This window comes from Paramisgurnus dabryanus, chromosome 4 (assembly GCF_030506205.2).
Source record: "Paramisgurnus dabryanus chromosome 4, PD_genome_1.1, whole genome shotgun sequence".
Lineage (NCBI taxonomy): Eukaryota > Metazoa > Chordata > Actinopteri > Cypriniformes > Cobitidae > Paramisgurnus > Paramisgurnus dabryanus.
In genome coordinates, this window is record NC_133340.1 from 18,885,937 (window position 1) to 18,905,408 (window position 19,472).

The following is a 19,472-nucleotide window of genomic DNA, read 5'->3' on the forward strand; positions in this document are numbered from 1 at the left end:
TATTTTTATTATGTGTTTATAATTTTTTGTTTATCTTTTGTGTTTGTTATTTTGATCACCTTTTGATTCCTATGAATATTTTGTTGATACAGATAAATGTATATATAATTGGGTTGTGTAAAAGTACATAACTATCTGTTTACTCACCTCTGTTGTATATTATGGTCTCAACTAAAAGGGGGCGGGGCTTGGCCTATAAGAAGGTGCCCCGGAGAATGATCTGTGTCAGTTTACCTGGCTAGCTAACGTGCAAGTGTGGTGCCGTGAGAAAATCTTTGTTTGTCCTAAAGTAGTGGGCTTGTATTTACATATACATTTATATTTTCCTTTGTTTTTTCACAGTTTTCTTTCTTTGTTAATTTTGTACATAGTGTTGGATTGGTATTCACCTCTTAAGCACTGTAAAATAAACATCACTTTTACACTTTAACATCTTTGAGAGTATTGCCATCATTTTATTTTTATTTTTTTTGGGAAAACCCAGTTACGCCTGACAGCGGGTCTACGAAGACCTGTTGTCTGACAATGACACTTAAGGGGTAAATTCCCCTTAACTACTGTAAGAGAATAATTAAAGTGTTTTGCATATAATCCCTTAAATGGTTCTCTTAGGTAAAGGTAATCGTAAAGTGTTTCATGACAGCGACCCCAGTTTGTTGTTATTAAATACTATTGTTGCCATGGAGACGCAACAGAAAAAACTTAAGGGTCAATTAAGAGAAAACGCTTCCCCGCCAATGACGAGATTTTCCGTCTTTCCGCAATACCGCTATTATCCACCAGGTGGCGCCCTTCCGCAACTTTTTAAACCCGGAAGTATTGCCCTATGGCAAGCTGCTGCATGTCCGTGTCTGTTTTAAAGATCGCTCTGAATGGGATCTCTATGAAAAGTCCGACACACACATGGAATTATCTCTGCTTTTTGCTCAAAATGTGGTGTTTTTGCAGAAACCTACCTATATTCAAAAGCTGATTACAAAAGAACTACTCAAGGTAGGATGAAACGGTTTTTTGTTTGAAAGCAGAGGGTCTGTTCTTACATTTGGTATATTGTATGTTTATATATTTGAAGAAGAACATTTTCTGGAAGGCATTAAACTTTGGTGAAAATCATGAAAAACGCTGGCGCTGGCTGGCAACTTTTTTAAAAAATGCTGGCGGTGGAAGAGTTAACAGTAGAAGTTCATTCCAATTCTCAAGAACGCAAGTACAGAGGAAGCATGAAAATACCCGGATGGGTTATTGATATCGAGGACAAAGATATGTATAAAGGTTAGATGGCTCAAGGCGGAGTCAGCTGTGTCGTCACTTGGCGGCCATCTTAGGTCAGTGCTGCCATAGTGCTGCTCCCTGCTGCTGTGGACGGAAGGTGAGTGACATACGGCAACTAAAATGCTCGTAACTTGCTGAATTCTTGACGGATTTACAAATGGTTTGGTGTATTACAAACCTTATTAACATGGCTATGATTTGTGCTGATGCCGATGTTTCGATGTATAATTTTTCACAAGTATGCAGTTAAATAGCCGCATCCCTGACGTTTATGACACACCAAGCCGTTTGAAAATCGGTTGAAAATTGAGCAAAATATAGTTATTTCAGCACTACATGCACTTTAATGTTATAACTGGACGAGCGGTCCTGTCCTAAGATGGCCGCCGTGTGACGTCGTCGGGTCCCATTGGCTCTCAGCGCCGGTAAGCCATCTAGCCTTTATACATATCTATGATCGAGGATGCATCGAGTGTAGACTGAAATTGCTTCACGCCCCATAAGTCATTGCGGCAAAACAATGGCGGAGGTCAGGTGACCAACAGGAAGATCGCACACATCTCAATTCTCATAAGTGCGTTCTGTGTTCTCGCGACCTTCTGAGTTTGTCCTTTCAATGTCGCCTGGCAAGTTCGATCTCCACGAGGACGCAAGTCCGTTCTTTGCGTTCTTGGAATTGAGAAACAGCCTAGATACTTTGAGGCAGGTGTGTTGAGGGAAGTTTTAGCTAAACTCTGCAGGACACCGGCCCTCCAGGACCGACTTGGCTTACACTGTAAAAAGATTCCGTAGAAATTACAGTATTACTGGCAGCTGGATGCCAGTAACTTACTGTAAATTTAAATTTATGTTATTTAATGACAACAGTTTGTTCAAAGTTAAATGAACATTAAACATTAACAAGTCTTTGTCTTACAGAATAAAAATATAAAATAACAGCCTCATGCAAAGCATTCTGGGAACCAAAAATCCTCATCAACCCTTTTCTGGGTTTTTCCTTCAGATTTTGTTTCCCAGAATGGTTTGCTTGAGGCTGTTATTTTAGTTTTATTCTGTAAAGATACAGACTTGCTAATGTTTAATTTTCATTTAACTTTGAACAAACTGTTGCAGGTAATTAACATAAATTTAAATCTACAGTAAGTTACTGGCATCCAGCTGCCAGTAATACTGTAAATTCTACGGAATCTTTTTACAGTGTAGGTAATGTCATCTCATTGGGTGTCTTAAAGAGCTACCCGATTAGTTTGTATTGTACAGTTGCAGGATCCAAGTTATGTCAAATACCCGCATTGCTTTTTCATCCAGAAATGCATAACATTCAACCCAACAAAGATTCATTGTTTATCCAAAAATCAATTTTGAATCTTCAGCCTCACTATATCTGTAAACAATGCATCAACATTCACAAGAGTGCTAATATGATTCTGAAATGTTACTAGCATACTGCATAATGACATGTGCAACAAATGCATATAGGGCGTCAAACTCATAGATTTGCATAATTTAAAGTTCAGGTTTTAAAATTTGGGTCAACATGTGGCACATCTTTAAAGCTGAAAGTTATAAAATCCTATCAGAGGTCCAAAATGTCATTGAAACACACCAGTGGCTTTGCTGTCATCAGGATAAAACATGTTACCCCTCAAACCCTCCCTCCTAACAGAGCATACCCACAAAACACACCCCAAATTAACCCCTGAACATATATACTATATTCTCATAATTTTTTAACACATCAATAGTTATGCGCTGGCACAGAGTTAGACCCTTTTGACTCCACACAGAAACAGCAATGTGTGCGGCATGACATAAGGAACATCCTGGTTCTGTTTTTTCGCTCTTCTTTATTCTTTTTTTATGTATTATAGAAGTATCGGATCGGGACTCGTTATCGGCAGATACTCAAAATCAAATGACTCGGACTCGATGGCAAAAAAAACCTGATCGGGACATCCCTAGTTTTTATTATAAATCTTTGAACATCAAATTATGGATTTGAATTTTTTATGTTATTATAACCTAAAGATCCTATGTGAACGTTTGTAACAGTGTTTTTTATCTTGTCATTTTCTTGATATAGAAAACACATTTTACTGAAATTAGTCAAAATGGATTTATTGCGTTTTGGAACCAAACTCTTCATATATACATTTCTATTGCATAGAAAACAAGTTTATTCCTTTTAAACAACACAATGCTAATGCTTTTACATGTATTTTAAGAACAATTCAAAAATTAATATTGAAAAACGCGTTTTTTATCACATCTTTCAAGTATCTTATCATGCACCGTAAATTCTCTGGTGTTAATTTAAGAGTGTGAATTATTTAATTAAGTGATCATTTTAGTGATGATTATTTGATTATTGAAGACCCCTGATGATAATGAGCAGAATCACAGTAGGAAAGAAAAACACAAGAACTACAATTGACTTCCAGCTAATGAAATAAACTGAAAAACATTACAACTCTCATTACAAAACAAAGTCATTATTTCTGTCATTATCTGTTTTTTTTAGGATTAACAGATGTTCAGATGTTACTGTTAACATTGCCACTTTGTAGGTGCGAAAATTAGGTCATTGAAATTTGTCTCTCCTTATGATGTCATAAGGAGATCTTATTATAACCTTAATCTACCTTAATCTGCACTATCCAACCACAGCACTGGCATTTAGTGCAGAGAGATAATTGGCAGCACAATTGAGTTTCAACTGCAACAAACGACCATCATTGTGATCAGTGTTTGCACTTTATATGCTCATTTGGATTTTAAAAGACACAGCCAAAATGACACATTTTTGCTCACATCTACAGAGTGGCAGTGCTAACATTTTCATGCCATGACCCCTTTAATGCAAAGATGGTCAAACAAATTCCTTGCACTGTAAAAGAAAAGTAACTCCTCAATTGTTAAAGACATTTAAATGAATGGGGAAATTCTTACAAGATTTCATAAACAGGCTTTTCCTCAGATCAAGCTTGTTCAATTTCATTTTTTAATCACAACATATTGAAATATTTCATGTTGCAACGCATGATGGGAGTCAAGAATTTATATTACAGTGTATCCCAGTATGCACTGTAGCATGAAAGATGTTACCATGGTTGTGATTAGTGATGGAAATTTTCATTCATCTAAGTGCCTCATTCGTTTTCAGTTCGATCAACAAAATTATTTGTTAGTGATGGGAGAAACGAAGCTTTTCGAAGCTTCGAATCAATTGAACCAGTTGCTTCGAAAATTGATTCAGTTTTTCTAAGCAGTTCGAAACCCACACACGCTGGCGACACCTGCTGGTCAAAATAGTGTAAAAGCAGATGTGTCCAATCATTTTACACTTTTTTTACAAAATAATAGCAAGATTTTTATTAAAATATGTTAAAAAAATTATTTAACTTAATTAAGACATAGTTAAAAGTGTATTATGTGTTTTTAGTTTTATTTAGGGCAAACAAATGATTAAAACTAACTACCCGTTTAATTATGCACATTTTGTCATTAAATCTGTCTATAAACAAAAAGTAGACAAAATGGCAGTGTTATTAGTCAGAAGGATAAATGTTTTATGAACTTTTATAATAAAACTGACCCGAGTTCACCGAAACATATTAAACACTGGTCATGTGATCAACTCCCCCTAGTGGTGAACCATCGGATTTTCGAAACAGTTATGACGTAATGAAGCCTCGTTTGCTAAAATCACGTGACTTGGGCCAGTTTGAAACAAGCTCCGAACCCCTGATTCGAAACAAAAGATTCATAAATGTTTCGAAGCCTCATGAAGCAGTGCTTCGAAAACGACCATCACTATTATTCGTTCAGATTTGTTCATTGATTCGTTCAGTGACAATTTCTTTATTTTACGTAATACGCCAGTAGGTGGCAAAGATGTGTGTTTTATGTGTTGTAAGACAATGAAAATGGCACACTGTTGCTCAGGCCTACACAGTGGCAATTGGTACATGTTATAACAAATTATCTGTGGATTATTTTGAGCTTAAACTTAATATACCCACTCTAAGGACACCAAATATTTAATTTACATCTTAAAAAAAAATCATATATGACCCCTTTAATAAAGCTGTGGAATTGTGAAATACTAAGCATAATTTTATCAAGCTGAAGAATATATTAAGACACACATACAGTTATAGTACATATAATCTGGATTTGTTGTAAATAAAGACTTGTATGCTGTAGGCTTGATTAAGTTTCTTGATTAAGTTTCTAATAATATCTTAATAATACAAAAGTTTACTAAATTAGGTCTGACAATGTGTGGAATAATCAAGTAATCCAGATAAACAACAATAATGACATCAAATGAGCTTTAGTAACACCCCCTGTATGTGACAGAAACAACCACAAAGTTACCATTCTATTACTACCATGATATTTGAAGTGGTAACAATGGTAACACAAATTATAATCAATATGCCAAAAATCTGGCTCCAATATTGCAGTGCATGCAGAAAGTATTCAGGTTTCTCCCATTTCTCATCACAAAAATGAAAGGTGGAATATCATTAAGAAAAATCAATGCACAACATTTTTTAACAGAGCTGTACAGTTTGTCTAAAACAGTATGTTGTTTATGTGGAGCTAAATTTTTCACACACAGTTTTGGAGCTGCAGTTAAACAATGACAGATTAGCTGACTACAGTTGACTCTACAGTTCTCAGTATCCTGCAGGAAAGCCACCTTTCCTGTCATCACATTTAGCACAGAGACTTCCATTATCCATTCGAACAGTTGCCTGGACAACTGACGTTAAGTTCATTACCCTTATAATATGATTCTTCTTTTTCAGTCCCTCAATTACAGGCTGCATTCACAGAGACAAGACAGAGAAAAACTTTAAAAATGTACTAACTTTGTGAATCTGTTTATGGATATTTCATTTTAAGCATTTTTGTACAGAATTCCTACCTTAGGAAAATCAACTTCTACAGTCTCAGTCACATTAGTTTCCCATTCATTGAAAATCCTCGTCTCATTAACTGCTTTATCTAGTTCATAGTCAAAGAACAGGTGGTTTAAGATTACCTAAACCGGGGACGTGAAAAGGTATTTTATTAAAATACAATTACATTTAAATCAAATATTCTTTTGTTTGTACCCAAACATTTGTATTTTTTCTATTGATCAAATCTGTTTTAGTGTTTACCAGTGCAGTTGCTGTTGTGATCCTTTTCCCACCTGAAGCTCCAACCACCATTTTGACTCGCTTGTGTATTTGATCCATTATTATTGTTGGACACATTGATGACATTGGTCTTATACCTTGTCAAATAAAAATATTTAATTTGTTCTTAGTTCCCAGATTGAAAGTTTTTATGATGTCTATATATATTTATACAACAGTTCTTTCTGGTTCTCGAATCTGATTGGCTAAGAGCTATGCGATATTGTGCTGATAACGGCACTGTAACCGCATCACCTTTCGTATTATTCCGCCACCTAGTGAATGGAGGTCCTAAGCAGGCTCATCTCTGAATGGAAAAACACAGACGCGCTGTTTTGAATCACTCTCCGTGTGTCTCATTCACTGGTGTAGTCTACGTGATACGCAGGTATACGCCGTATACCCACTAGAAATTGTCAAGGATTTCCGTATACCCACTAAAAATAGCGCGAGGATGCGTAACAGCATGGTTTTGTGACATTTTTAAAGTTTAGTCATAATATAGATGTGAAGCATTGACCATTAGCATGCTACACTTGCTACTTTAGCGGGTTGAAATACATATTAGGCTATATACTTCATGCCGAACTGCGCGATCCGATCGGCGTATGAATTTCTATGAAATCAGATTACTATAGTGACGCGAAAGTAACTGGGGAGCAGACTGGCGAGTGACAGCAAAGTACCGCGAGAGAGACTCCAGTTATCACATGTAGAAATCTGCTTTGACTCGCTCTCGCGGTACTTTGACATCACCAAGAGGTTTGCTTAGCGCCAAATGAAGTCGAACCTGCAGTGTAGCTGCTCACGCGACACTGTAAACAAACAGTCCAGAGAAGTGAACGAGTGCTGCCTGCAACATAAACTCCATAGAGTTTACAACGCACATGTGAGTAAACAACATTTAAATCAACAGTCCAGTTTATTACTTTATCTGGAGGTAAGGCTCCAAATGCAATAAAATAAGCCCGTGATTATACCCTGATGGTTTTTAGCTGCCTTCAGTTCCTCTGCATGTTTGCTTGTGCTTCACAGTGTTAAACTTCCCTTCTCTGTGTTCATTTATATATCTACGTTCAAGATGTATATGATCTTAAATTTCTGTTTGGTTTGGGTGTCTAATATTAGGCTACATGATGGTCTTGTAATAATAATTATGTATAAGCTTTTAAAAATAAGCTTTTATATCAATGACTATGCAAATTAGAGTTAATTCATGGTCATCTTAAATGTGTATTAATTAAAAACATTTACACCATTAAATTACACATGGTAATGTTATCAATAGTTGTCAGATAATAGCTATTGAAAGAATTTTATATTTTTTTTCATTTAATGCATGTGTTAGCCACAGATTGAAGATTTATTTAATTTTAATTAACAGTTAAATAACTTTTGTCCCTGAGTTAGATGTTGATTAACACTAAACCAGTCTAAAAATCAGTCCAGTTTCCCCAGCTGTAAACCCATTGGCTGTTAAAGTCTTTTTTTTCTTATAATAAACTGACATGTTGATAACACGTTCAGTTTATGTGTTATGAGTACACTTTCAGAATGCTCTAAGTTACATGAATATCTATACTGTATGCATCTGTGAGTGTGGTGGTGCTTATGAGGTGTCGCGCTAGGACGGGTAAGCATAAGGGTGAGAGGGAAAAATCACAGTATACTCACTACAAAAATCTAGACTACACCACTGGTCTCATTAGTTTACTAGCTCATAAATCAGTCTGTGAATCCCCAATCGGAAGTAATTATTCTGTCAAAGATCAGCGCTCTTGGATGTTACGTTAAAGTTAATGGGAGAAATGTCTTGTCACATCGTGTGGACGATTAACACTTGGAAAGAGGAATATAAACACTCGTTTTTTTCTGGAGCTATATCTTTTATCAGAACGCGAAAACACCGTGGAACTGCAGGTAAGCACCGCAGCTTTTAAATGTGGACATTGATCATTTACTTTATCGTGATGTGACTATTAAAACATGTTATGAGATATCGCCACTGGTATATTTATAAGCAGCATGCAAAAACATCTCTCTGACACTTATAAAAAACCGTTTTGTATAGTACTGACAAGAACAAAGTTTAATAATAATAACCGAGTGCTCGTATCGCGTTAAGAATAAATGAGAAAGCAATAGTAACGTTATACAAGTATAGTTTTATTAACTTTTACCTCGCGCCAAAACAATAACAACACAAAAGACACTAAATATGAATAAAAAAACAAGTAATCGTTTGATCATGACACCACATACTGCTGATTTGATCTCATTTTGACGATCATAAACAAACAAGGCCAACATGAGAGCCAGGGTATCTCTGTCAGAAATGTAGCCCAGAGAGGGCGGTGGTCAGCGGGGCGAGTGAACACTGACGTCCGCTCATGCTTTGGTTCTCATTCGTACCGAATCTCAGTAAGCACTCGTTCAAACAGGCGCTATCTTTACTAATCGACTGCAGATTTAAATATAATACATATACATTCTCGACTAAACTAATCTTAAAACTACACTTTGTGACCAAGAAACGGTAATATAAAGAAACGGCTTTTCCGTCCATTGAGTTGTTATGAGCTTCAAAGCAGCCGAAAGTTTTACCTGTCATTCTGGCCGCCCTCAAATCCGTGGCGGAAGAAGTAGTTCTCAAACAAAGAGGCTTTTAAAATAACTCCGTTGTTGTTTTTTAGTTTTCGTTTTTCAAACGTGTGCCGTCGAACTGTTGTATAAAAGCAATATCGCTCTCGGAGTCGTGTGATATAGCTCTATATCATCACGGCTGTGATTGCCTCCGGCACTCGGCCTACGGCCTCGTGCCTCTGGCCTAATCACAGCCGTGATGATATAGGGCTATATCACACTCCTACTCGAGCGATATTGCTTAAATATAGTGTATAATCTTTAGGAATGTTGCAAAAAGATTGCCCATAGATAATTCCCAAATATACAAGTTCAAATCTGACTTTTTCCATGTTTAAGTGCTATACGGACTACCGGCACATCCGGGAACTTGACTGTAAATGTCGTCACCGCCCCTTTTCGGGGGATAAAAAAGCAGCGCTTCCATTGGTTTCCATTCAAAATAGCGGAACAAAGCAACGTTTTTACACAGCCAGCAGGCGTAAATAACTTATGAAATCACTCAGATTAAACATGTTGAGTATTTATCTGTCCATCCTGCCTGCCATAGAGCGCGAAAGGTACATTAACACATTTAATTTGGTCAATATAAAAACATGTCCCTTTCATTCTCACAGCGTCAAATTTTGTGTAACAACGCCATCCAGTGATTGTTGGAAATATCGCTAAGCCAGTTAGTTGTATGGCTGGACGGAAAAGTGCACTCATTACTCTAAATATAAAGACATAATAAATAAATACGAAGTAACTTTCAAATACGAAGTAAAATCATTCACTTGCTTCCCTGTTGACTCGATGAGGTACGAGTAAATGTCCGGGTAAGACACCTCTGGCCAATAGGGAGCGTTGTTACACAAATTTGATGCTGTGAGAATGAAAGAGACATGTTCCGCTATTTTGAATGGAAGCCAATGGAACGTCTAGTGCGATTTCCCCCAAAAGTGGGCGTGAACCTGTTCAGAGACATTCTATGATGTTGCGCCAGTTGTGCGTATAATTGGGTCCCCAGTGCTTCTATCAACCTATCAAAATGCGAAAAAGATCAACCCAGTAACTTAGTTTTGGTAAACCATTCTCTGCAAGCATGTGAAAAAAATAGCTCATTGAAATGTGGCTCCCCTTGTGACGTCAAAAGGGATCTTACTATGATAACAACACTTCTTAATCTGCACTATCCAACCACCCCTGCAAGCAAGCCTACGATAGCCCAGCAAAGATGTTTGGACTTTATGTACTAACCACCAAAAAATGGCACAACTGTCTTTTCTTTTCCATAAACATGTCTTAAAGGGCCCATGGCACGAAAATGTTAGCATTGCCACTTTGTAGGTGTGAAAAAAATTGAAGTTTTGGGTGCGTCCTTTAAAGGGGACATATTATGAGATTTTTTTTAAGATGTAAACTAAGTCTAAAATAGGTCTGAGCAAAAGTGTGCCGTTTTGGGTGTGTCATTTAAAATGCAAATGAGCGGATGAAGTGCAACCACTGATCACAATGATGGTGGTTTGTTGCAATTGAAGCTCAATTGTGCTGTGAAATATTTTATCTCTCTCTTTCTCTCCATACTAAATGGTTGTGCTGTGGTTGGATAGTGCAGATAAAGTGGGCGGTATTATCTTATTCTGACATCACAATAAGGGCCAAATTACAATGACCTATTTTTTCACATGCTTGCAGAAAATGGTTTACCAAAACTAAGTTATTGGGTTGATCTTTTTCACATTTTCTAGGTTGATAGAAGCACTGGGTACACAATTATAGCACTTAAACATGGAAAAAGTCAGATTTTCATAATATGTCCCCTTTAAAATACAAATGACTGGATTAAGTGCAAACACTGATCACAATGATGGTGGTTTGTTGTAATTGAAACTCAATTGTGCTGTCAAGTCCTTCTTTTCTCACTCTTATGCTGCGTTTACCCCAACCGCAGTAGAGGCGTGAAGCGCGAGTGATTTGAAGGCGCGTTGACGCGCGTCAAGAGGTCCCGCGGCGCGGAAGAGGTGTTCGGCGCGGAAGATGCAAATTGAGCATTGTGCGCGGTACGCACGAATGGTGCTTTTTGTGCATTTTATGGTTCACGTGAATTTGCGGCTGACGCCCGAGTTGAAAAATTTGAACTATGGTAGAGAAATTTTGAGTGTTTTATCTTAAGCTTAGTATAAATGTTTTATATAAAGTATAGTTTTAATGTGTTTTATGGTTGAGGTCTAAATTAATTAAAGGAATAGTCTACTCATTTTCAATATTAAAATATGTTATTACCTTAACTAAGAATTGTTGAATCATCCCTCTATCATCTGTGTGTGTGCACGTAAGCGCTGGAGCGCGCTGTGACGCTACGATAGCATTTAGCTTAGCCCCATTCATTCAATGCTGCCATTTAGAGATAAAGTTAGAAGTGACCAAACACATCAACGTTTTTCCTATTTAAGACGAGTAGTTATACGAGCAAGTTTGGTGGTACAAAATAAAACGTAGCGCTTTTCTAAGCGGATTTAAAAGAGGAACTATATTTTATGGCGTAATAGCACTTTTGGGAGAACTTCGACTCGGCGCAGTAACACCCTCCCTCTCCCATTATGAGAGTGAGAAGGGGAGCGGACTTTTCAGGCGAGTCGAAGTACTCCCAAAAGTGCTATTACGCCATACAATATAGCTCCTCTTTTAAATCCGCTTAGAAAAGCGCTACGTTTTATTTTGTACCACCAAACTTGCTCGTATAACTACTCGTCTTAAATAGGAAAAACGTTGATGTGTTTGGTCACTATAACTTTATCTCTAAATGGCAGCATTGAATGAATGGGGCCAAGCTAAATGCTATCGAAGCGTCGCAGCGCGCTCCAGCGCTTACGTGCAAACACAGATGATAGAGGGATGATTCAACAGTTCTTAGTTAAGGTAATAACATATTTTAATATTGAAAATGAGTAGACTATTCCTTTAAGTTGTCTCTCTGTTGCTTGCCATGACAGTGTTTTTCCACAGCTAGGCCTGGATGGGGGACGTGTGACCTCGGTAAGAATAGCAAGATAGCTTTATGATGCATTAGAAAACAAAGGCATTGTGTTTTACCAGCAATGGCTGTCATTTTGTGTAGCAACTTAAAGGTCGCAAAGATACAGGCACAGTACAAACAGATTGTTTGAATGGGAGGGCTACTAAACTGGGGCACTATTTAAATCACTGAGAAACTCAGAACGGGGTCATTGTCATAGTCATTGTCATCATCATTTTATCAATGCAGGTGTATACACCCTATGACCAGTATTGTGTTTCAAGCTGTCTGACACAATTCTTTAATAAAATACTTTGAAGAGAATTTTACATCTCAACCGTCTCTGATTCTCCTGAAAAAAATCCACGACAGAACTTTGGCGGAATTTTGCGCCGCGTTAACCAATCAGGAGCCTGCTTGCTGCTGTGGTGGCAGCCCGGAGTCACTCATTCAACCAACGCTTGACATTGTCCGTAATATACGACACAAGGAGCTATATGACACAAGTTCTTATTTCTATAGAGGAGACAGTAATAAAAAGGACCTCGCTTGGAAGAGTGTCAGTGAGAACATCGGGCAACCTGGTAAGTTGTAATACACACTTCACTTTTGAGTCAAGTGACGTTTATCGACCTGCATCGTTTATTTCCCCCTATAGTAAGGTTACCGAGTACAAACTGGTAACTCTCGATAAATGCACAATCAACATCAGTCATCTTGCAAACAGACAACCGCATAGCACTTGCCCCTCCCACAATAAGCGGAGTTTGCCTCTGACGCGCGTCAAATGCTTGCTTTTTCTGCGCGTCTACTCCGCCCTACACAAGCGAATGCATCCAAATTGTTCAAGCGGCAAACCACGCGCGGTAGACGCGATTTTGACGCCTGAAACACGGTTGGTGTAAACTCAGCATAACTCTCTGCACTAAATGGCAGTGGTGTGGTTGGATAGTACAGATAAAGGGGGCAAAATCTGAATGACCTAATTTTTCACATGCTTGCAGTAAATGGCTTACCCAAACAAAATTACTGGTTTGATCTTTTTCACGTTTTCTAGGTTGATAGAAGCACTGTAGACCCAATTATAGCACTTAAACATAGAAAAAGTCTTATTTTAACACTATGACCCCTTTAACAAACACCATTACCATGCACACACGACGATGTAAAAACAACGAGTCAAACTACCCAACTAAAGAAAACACTGATATTCATGATGGTGACAAAACGTGTTCAATAAAACAGCAGAATCTTGTAATTTCTCAAAAATACGGTAAAAAACAGTAGAGAAATGACAGAAATAAAGTCAATTTCGTTTGTTTAATCAGTATGGTACTTCAAAATAATGCTTTGTTAAAGGGCCCATGGCATGAACATAGCACTAGCATTGCCACTTTGTAGGTGTGAGCAAAAATTAGGTCATTGAAATTTAACCCTCCTTATGATGTTATAAGGAGCTCTTGTTATAATAATACAGCCCACTTAATCTGCACTATCCAACCACAGCACTGCCATTTAGTGCAGAGAGAAAGAGAGAGAGAAAAATAATTGACAACACAATTGAGTTTGAATTGCATCAAACCACCATCATTGTGATCAGTGTTTGTATTTCATTTGCTCATTTGCATTTTAAACGACACACCGAAAACGACACATTTTTTGCTCACGCCTACAAAGTGGCAATGCTAACATTTTCATGCCAATGGCCCTTTAAAACAATTTTTTGTAACAGTGATGACATTGCTTTAGATCAGTGGTTCTCAACTCCAGTCCACGGGACCCACTGCTCTGCACATTTTGGATGTCTGTCATATCTGACACACTCAGTTCAGTTCATGGAATCTATCCTAACGAGCTGATGATCTAAATCAGGTATGTTAAATAAGGGAGACATGCACAATATGCAGAGCAGTGGGTCCCGAGGACTGGAGTTGAGAACCACTGCTTTAGAGAATGTACATGTAACAATTATCCAGCGAGAGTGAGTGAGGGAGAGAGCGAGAGAGAGTGCAGGACATCATATACATATGGTGTCTAAAATTGCTACATTTTAAATAGTTTTACTTTGTGTGGAAGTCCCCTTGACATCAATATCGGATGTTTAAAACACGTCATAAAAAATGTCATAAAACTTTTGGAACGTTAAAATGATGTCTTTTTTGCATTGCTCAGTGGGTTCCCCAAGCACTGATCCAAAACATTAAATCAGGGTTCACCAATCCTGGTCCCGTGGGCTATTTCATAAAACTAGATTACAGAATAAGCCAGGCTTATTTTGTTAAGTCTGGCTTATTGCCGGTGGATTTCGTTTCATAAAACAACCTTGAACTAGTTCAACCCCGGTTACTATGGAAACTTATGTTTGGAAACTAGCCTGGTCCGGCAAGCAGGCTAACTGTCAGGCTAAGCCTCAGTTGTTGCTTAATTAGACTTCCACTGACACTGAAATGTAAATGCAATGATATTACAGCTGACTCTTTGACATTTTATTTGACTCTATTAACCACTATTAATCTAACAATTAAAGAAAATCAACGTATATATTAAATTTGATAAATTTTGTTACAATAATAATTAATAAAATATAGACATGTGTTTTATAATATAGTATATTATAGGCCTATCAAATGTTGAATACAAATGATAATCTTAACTACCCCAATATAAGGATAATAGTTTATTAACAAATTTAAGATGTTTCTAAATTCATATAATTGCAATGTATTGATGATATATATATATATATATATATATATATATATATATATATATATATATATATATATATATATATATATATATATATATATATATATATATATATATATATATATATATATTTTAATTCAGATTGTCTGTCACACAAAGAGGAAATTTTATTTAAATATACAACACACAAAAGTCAAGTACAGTCATTTAATTTTTTTATGCTTGGTGTGCATAAAAATGCACATTATTTTAAAGATCTACAGTATTTGTATCTTTCTCTAGTTGTTACATTTTTCTTGAAATAAAAAAAAATTATGGTGTCTGCATGGCTGAAGGAATACAATATAATTATGTGATGGTATGCTCTTGGCATTTTGTTGTAATGAGTTAAAATTCTTTTTTTTTATCACAGAGAAGATTGTTAGTGTCCTGCATACAATAATTTTTCAGCTCACAAGGCTTGTACTGACTTACAGTATAATGTGCTTATACCTCAGGCTTTTCTTCAACTGATCCTCACCCTGTAACCATTCATAAAACTCTGTTTATCTATCAATACCTAACACTACACTGTTAAAAAATTATGTAGAACTTACAGTATTACTGTCAGCTGTTTGCCAGTAACTTACTGTAGATTTATATATGTTATTTACTGCCAACAGTTTGTTCAAAGTTAAATGAACATTAAACATTAACAAGTCTTTTTATTTACAGAATAAAACCATCAAATAACAGCCTCATGCAAAGCATTCTGGGAACCAAAATATGAAGGAAACAACAGAAAAAGGTTGATGAGGATTTCTGGTTCACAAAATGCTTTGCATGAGGCTGTTATTTTATAGTTTTATGCTGTAAAATCATAGACTTGTTAATGTTTAATGTTGATTTAACTTTGAACAAACTGTTGCCAGTAATAAACTTTTAAATCTACATAAGTTACTGGCAAAGAGCTGCATAACTACTGCTAATTTTTTAACAGTGTGATAATAAACCAGTGGTTTAAAATCTCTCATACTCCCAGGGTTTAACATGATGACTTGTGGCTCTATAACGCACACATAATCTGCCATCAAAAATTTTTTGAGTAACATGTCAAGGAATAATGATTGGTCAAGAATATGTGTAACATACATGATTTTACACAATCATTTGTTGTACTACCGTAAATTCAGAAATGCATATGCTGTTCACCCACCATGCTCTCAGTGACCCCATTTTTTTCTTTCAAGCACAGTTCATCTGCAGGAGTAAAGCTGTGCTGCTGATATGCCAGTTCTCTCCTCATTGCCAGTTAACATCTTTGGCAGCTAACATTATGAGATTAGACACTTATGGCATAAGATTATGCTTAAATCAACTACACTTCTTATGAACAATATATTTATATTTTATTTTCACCTGTTACTTTATTGTCCACTCAAGTTGCTGCTTTTGAAATGTACCCCCAAATAATTTTTTTTTTAAATTTAAGTTACATTTAAAGTTACTGTAAATGTATTAGAATCATTAATCTGCTAAATATGTATTATATAGGTTACTTAGTAAACTACAAATTGTATTTTAAAAGTTAAGATTTGTGTTATTTTTAAAAAGTACAGTATATAAAAATTAGCAAAGCAAAGCCACATGAGCATTGACGGGTTTTAGTTTCGATTTAGTTTTAGTTTCTGTATGCAAGGATTTAATCCATAAGGACTTTCCAACTATTTTATGGGTTTGTTTATTGCAGCAGTACTATAATTTTCAGTCAGTAGTACATTTTTCATACATTTTTATCAGAAATTACCGCTTTCTCTTTAACTTTGATCGATTTGATCCACGCTCGACCTCTAGGGCTGCTCAAGAATAGCGTGCACGCACAATTATCTTGACTAGGGAAATCTGGATCATATTAGTTGGATTGCGTAAGCTTCATTTGCCTTTTTTGAAACCGCTTTACCCTCGCCTCATTTGTTAGGTTAATTCAAGTCGAGTTTGTAACTTTAATCCTCGCTTTTCCAAGCGAGTTTTATGAAATAGCCCTCCGGATTAGCTGCTTTAGGTGTGTTTGATTAGGGTTGGAGCAAAACTCTGAAGAGACACCAGCCCTCCAGGACAAGGATTGGTGACCCCTGCATTAAATACACCCACTGTGAGCTAAGACAGTGGATCCCAATCAAAGTCCTCGGGCCCCCCCTTCCAAAATATTTTAGATTTCTTCTTATATAAAACACCTGATTCAGTTCATCAGCTTGTTAGTGTGTTAATTAAGGAAACGTTTCAAACATTCTCCCAGCTACTAGAGAAAAGTTCTAAGAATGTTCCTTGAACGTTTTCAATGCTCCCAAAAATGTTTTCTGCCAACATAAAAAAGTGTCCAGTGTTTATGTTTTAAAAATGTTTCTTGGTTGTCTGAATGTTAGAGAAATGTCATGTTTTAAACAACTGTTTTCTATATTTACTTGTTTTTGCTTGTTATGTAAATAATAGAGAAACATTGCATTTTATTATTTTAAAACTGTTATAAAACATTATTTCTCAATGTTCTGTAAAAATATTTCTGTAGAAAACACAATTGACTTATTGGGCTTAGATGTTGATGTTTTGTTTAATTTTAAGTCACCGTTATGGTGATCACTGTTTGTTTTACTTGGACTCTTGACACTTGACAACTTGCTCGCTAGTTTTTCTCTGGTCGCATTAATATTTATTGTATGTATAAAATAAATTTGTGATTGTAATCTAAAGTTGCTGTGCAATTCTGTGGTGGCTGGTACATAACTGATTTACTCCCTCATCAAAAGTTTATTCTCTGTTAATAATATGAGATCTGGCACTCTTACAGGAGTTTGTCATTAAGGATCTTTAGAAACTTTGGGCAAAAATCAACCGCTGCCCACTTGGGAGACACAAACATCAAGAAACAGAGTTAATCTGAACAATGGTGACAAAGAAATTTTGTCGAGTTCATTATTTATCCACACTGCAGTGCATGCTGGGAGTCCTAAATGAGATTACAGCAGTCATTTAATTCTCACCATTGTTGAGATTCATACTCTAATTGTTGATGCTTGTGCATCCTAAATAGACAGAGGGTAAGTTTTGTCCATATTTACTAAAAATCCTAAAATGAATAACTGCCATTTTGACAGAAAAGAAAGCTTTTGATATGTCAGTAAAACAATTAATTATATGGTCATCTTTACCATTACTGTCACAAACATATTTTATAGACTCAATGAATATTAATGTGAACAGAGAAAAAACAAGAAGCAAGATGTCACGGGTAAAGAGTCCAACTAAAGCAAACAATATAAGTAACAATTAAACAAAACATCAACATCTAAGCCCAATAAGTGAAGTGTGTTTTCTACAGAAATATTTTTACAGAACATTCAGAAATAATGTTTTATAACAGTTTTAAAATAATAAAATGTAATGTTTCTCTATCATTTACATAACAAGCAAACAAAAAGTAAATATAGAAAACAGTTGTTTTAAAGACACACTATGCAGTTATTTTACCTTAATATAACAGCTTCAAAGTTATTTTGGTGGTAAACAAAGTCTTAGTAAGGCGAATCATCCTCCTGTTGAAGCTCGGGGAGAACGCCACTAGAAAAACCAGCAATGCAAAACCAGAAGCGCCCCTGACAAATCACGTGAGAATCACGACTTGCTTTACAGCAACGACGTCACACACGTTAGGCTTGTTTGACTTTGTGCGGCGCCGCTAGAACTGACAGACAGATGATGTCAAAGTGGCGTCTCGCAGGGCTGGACTGGTAATCTGGCATACCGGGCAAATGCCCGGTGGGCCGACGTCCTTGGGGGCCGGTGAATATAATATGATATATATTTTTTTTTAATTGGCCAACGACCGGCCTCATAAAGCATGGACAGCGGCCCATTGGTTCATTTTCCATACTGACTCTGGGCTGGCCCAATCATCTCTTAACAAGCTACACCCCTCCCCAGGGCTGGACTGGGACAAATATTTGGCCCTGGCATTTTGGCCCAGACCGGCCCACTACATAGGATCACAAATCTTTGTGCAACCTTGACTATAACTCCATATAATGATTAAGTAGAAAAGTATAAGAGCTGACACGTGACATTACAAAAATGTAAGCGCTGTAAAAGGCTTTGCAGGTTTTAAAAATAATAGTATAAGCCAGTGAGTGCACAATGTTGTGCACCTTATGATAACACTGAGACAAGATAAATGTTACAATGACAAGCCACAAGCCCCATCAGGGCCGGCCCGAGGCATAAGCGAACCAAGCGGCTGCTTAGGGCCCCGCTGGCCACCAGGGGGCCCCCGCCCCAATCGTTTTTTTATTTTTATTTTTTATACAATTAAATAACTTAAACAGGTAATATAAATGGATGAATGAATGAATACGAATTTATAAATGAATAATTAAAGACAAGAAAATTTTGATTTGCAGACAACTATGTGTCTGCAGTGCTAGCGTTTTAGTCAGGCGCAACATAGACACCTGCGCCACCTGCGCGTCGGCGCGCAAGTGCACAACGTCGTCACTCACTGTAAACAATGATGAGCCATTTGACATGTCAAAAAAAGGATATATCCCTCTGGGGCCGAAAAGAGAACAAAGAAAAGGACCGAGGATGAGAAAAAAGAGCAAGATAAAGGTATGTTTGCATGATTATAT

At 36.7% G+C, this 19,472-nt stretch overlaps 1 protein-coding gene across 1 annotated transcript in view; it reads right to left on the reverse strand.

Annotated features, from left to right (window-relative positions):
- Nucleotides 1-5,957: 5,957 nt before the first annotated feature.
- LOC135760459 (glutathione hydrolase 1 proenzyme-like) overlaps nucleotides 5,958-19,472 on the reverse strand; it is a 45,154-nt gene continuing 31,639 nt past the window's right edge. Inside the window, exons 9-11 of the mRNA XM_065274446.1 lie at nucleotides 6,447-6,562; nucleotides 6,209-6,325; nucleotides 5,958-6,104 (exon numbers count right to left, since the gene is read on the reverse strand). Coding sequence (XP_065130518.1) covers nucleotides 5,958-6,104; nucleotides 6,209-6,325; nucleotides 6,447-6,562 — 380 coding nt within the window. The remainder of the gene's footprint in view (nucleotides 6,105-6,208; nucleotides 6,326-6,446; nucleotides 6,563-19,472) is intronic.